Source organism: Buceros rhinoceros, unplaced genomic scaffold (assembly GCF_000710305.1).
Source record: "Buceros rhinoceros silvestris isolate BGI_N320 unplaced genomic scaffold, ASM71030v1 scaffold36726, whole genome shotgun sequence".
Taxonomy (NCBI): Eukaryota; Metazoa; Chordata; class Aves; order Bucerotiformes; family Bucerotidae; genus Buceros; species Buceros rhinoceros.
In genome coordinates, this window is record NW_010418781.1 from 21,836 (window position 1) to 24,338 (window position 2,503).

General features: G+C 52.5%; 1 protein-coding gene across 1 annotated transcript in view; it reads left to right on the forward strand.

Annotated features, from left to right (window-relative positions):
• Positions 1-238: 238 nt before the first annotated feature.
• Positions 239-2,503, forward strand: part of LOC104495669 (integrin alpha-E-like) — a 19,285-nt gene continuing 17,020 nt past the window's right edge. The window contains exons 1-2 of the mRNA XM_010138665.1: positions 239-305; positions 1,912-2,026. Of these exons, the coding sequence (XP_010136967.1) occupies positions 239-305; positions 1,912-2,026 (182 nt within the window). The remainder of the gene's footprint in view (positions 306-1,911; positions 2,027-2,503) is intronic.

The window sequence follows — 2,503 nt, forward strand, 5'->3', positions numbered from 1 at the left end:
TCAGTGGTCTGGGTTACATTCTCAGAATGAATCGAACAGATCTGTGCTGGGCACCTCATCGCCACAGAGAATTGGTAGAGTTGGCTATTGGCAGCACGCGCCTTTTTATTTCTGTCTCGTTTAACTGCAGCAGACTTCATTTTGATACCTGAAGTGCTGAAACCCTCTGAGTCAGGTGTGTTGGGAACCCCTCTGGGCAGGGAGCCAGGACCAAAAGTCCAGGAAAGTGCTGTGCAGGATGGCAGCGGCGGAGCTGAGGGGCCCCCAGTTCCGAGCGCTCTTCGGGGGCAGCAGGAGTCACTGGGGTGAGGTCAGCTCCCTGGCCAGCGTTCGCTCTCTGCTGCCTGCTTGAGAATTGTCCCTTCAGAGACGGCTGACCTTTCCAGGGAGCGTGTTCCAGCCGCTGTGGAATTCTGGTTTTGTTTGAAGGGGGGTTTGCTGGCAGCCTTTGTGACCGTGTGGGATTGCCCGGTGGCACGGTGGAAAAGTGTGGCGATACCGAGGAGCATCTCCCAGTTAATGCAGGCATTTTAACTGGTGCAGTGGGATTGGCAAAGCAAGGCTGTGGTTCAGGATGGTCTGCTTGCGCTCGGGAAGGGCCGCACGCCCCGCGCCCGAAGGACGGGGCATTGCCGGGAGCAGCAGCAGCGACCACAGTTCCTGCTGTGCGGTGGGTTGTGTCGTTGCTCCAACTGGGGTATTTTGTCTCTGCCTTCGTAGTGGCGATATTAAAAATGCTGGACTGCGTGTTTAAACATGGGCTCAGCCTACAGCTTCTGCCCTTGGAGTCTGGGCAAGGGTTTTAGGCTGGAGCAACTGGTCAAATTCAGATTTTGTACTTTTCTTTGGTTCCAGTTTCAAACAGGGGCAGAGGGTGTGATCGGAGTCTCTTGGGCTTGTTCCTGAGATTAGTGAGACGTTTTCAAACGTCTCGTGTGATTGACAGCAGTTCGGTGACACAGCTCAGCGCCTGAATTTACAGTATTTATCATAGCAGCTTCCCTCCTGCGCATCCTGCTTGGTGACATTTTCAGTCTGTCGCTTGGATTCGAGTGTGTTTCTCTTCAGCCTGTGCGCTTTCTCAAGTGTTAGCGCACTGAGAGAAATCAAGAGCCGAGGTGTGAACAGCGACAAGGGCTGGCTCGCCACGGAGTCTTACAGCTGAAACACCAGCAGCCCCGTTATCTGTGGGCTACCTTGCAAGAAGGAAAAAAAATGTTAGTTTTGGGATGTCAATTCAGGTCCAGCTTTGCAAATTACGGGGAGAAGTCTTTATCTTTTTTTTTTTCATGGCTGTTCTATATCTATTTTGAGAAGTTACTGGGCTCCTAGCAGAGCTGCATCCGCAGCAGAGTATCCATGACATTTGGCACCGATTTGCTCCCTTGCTGCCAAGTGTTGAGCTTTTTGTTAACATCCCACAAAATCGCATCCTCCTCCTCTTACCAAGATTATAGTAATGCTGCTGCTGCGGGGAGCAGTTCCTGCTGCTGCCTAAACTGCTTATTCTTTAATGGGCTTCAGTGTCCTGCTCTGTTGAGTACCAGCTTTAGAAGGGCATCCACTGGTGCCACCCTGAAGCTGGCACGTCCCTCGCACAGGCCCTGCAGCTTAGTTTCTTCTCCTGCCTAATCGCAGGCTCGGGAGCTCCAGCTGGTAGGGCGTGTTTTGTGGTATCCAAGATGGAATTCCATAACAGAGTAACAGGACTTGTGTTACTTTATTTTTCATTAGGCTGGGCAAGAGAATCCTTCGCTAATCTAAATCAGTGAAATCTCTGTCGCTTGGTATCTCCCGCCCTCCAAGTGCCTCTGCTGTCACGGTGGGCAGGGTTCAGGGATTGCTGCCTCCAGCCTGTTGCCCATGACTCCGCAGATCACTGGCTGTGCTTGTTTATTCGTTTGTTTTCAGTGGTCAAGTCCTTGAGGAGCTTTAATGTCGACACTGGCAAGACGTGGATCACACCAGCCACAGCCTCTTTGCTGTGGCCCACAGTTCTTCAGCACTCGGATGGGAGCGCAAACATGTAAGGACCAGAGGAAAGAAAACCCTAAGCAGGTCTTTGTGCCTGCGGGTGGCCTGGGGTCATGTAGCTTCTCACTTCCTACAACTGTTAGCAAAGATTCCTCTGCCTGGGACCCAGAATTGTCCCCCGGTTCTCAGGGGCTGATGCGTGGTGTTAGAGCTTCAGGGGTGTGAGGTGTACACTGCCAGCCTGTGAGTCTTCACGGTGCTCCTCCCCTCACCCACGGTCGTGGCACTGTGCAGAAAGGATGTTTGCTCGTGTAACCAAATGGCAGAAATGAGCAGCTGGGGGTTTGCAGTGTTTCCTGACATATTGCATCATTTCTGGGGCTGCAGCAGTCACGGCACACACCAGCTGTCAAGAGTTACATTGTGAGCTTGGTCTGGAGACCACAGAGAGCCCGAAACTGCTGTATTTTGACTATGGGCTCTGCAGGGGAAGAGAAAGGACGGCTAGGCAGGTGAAGAGAAGCCAGCC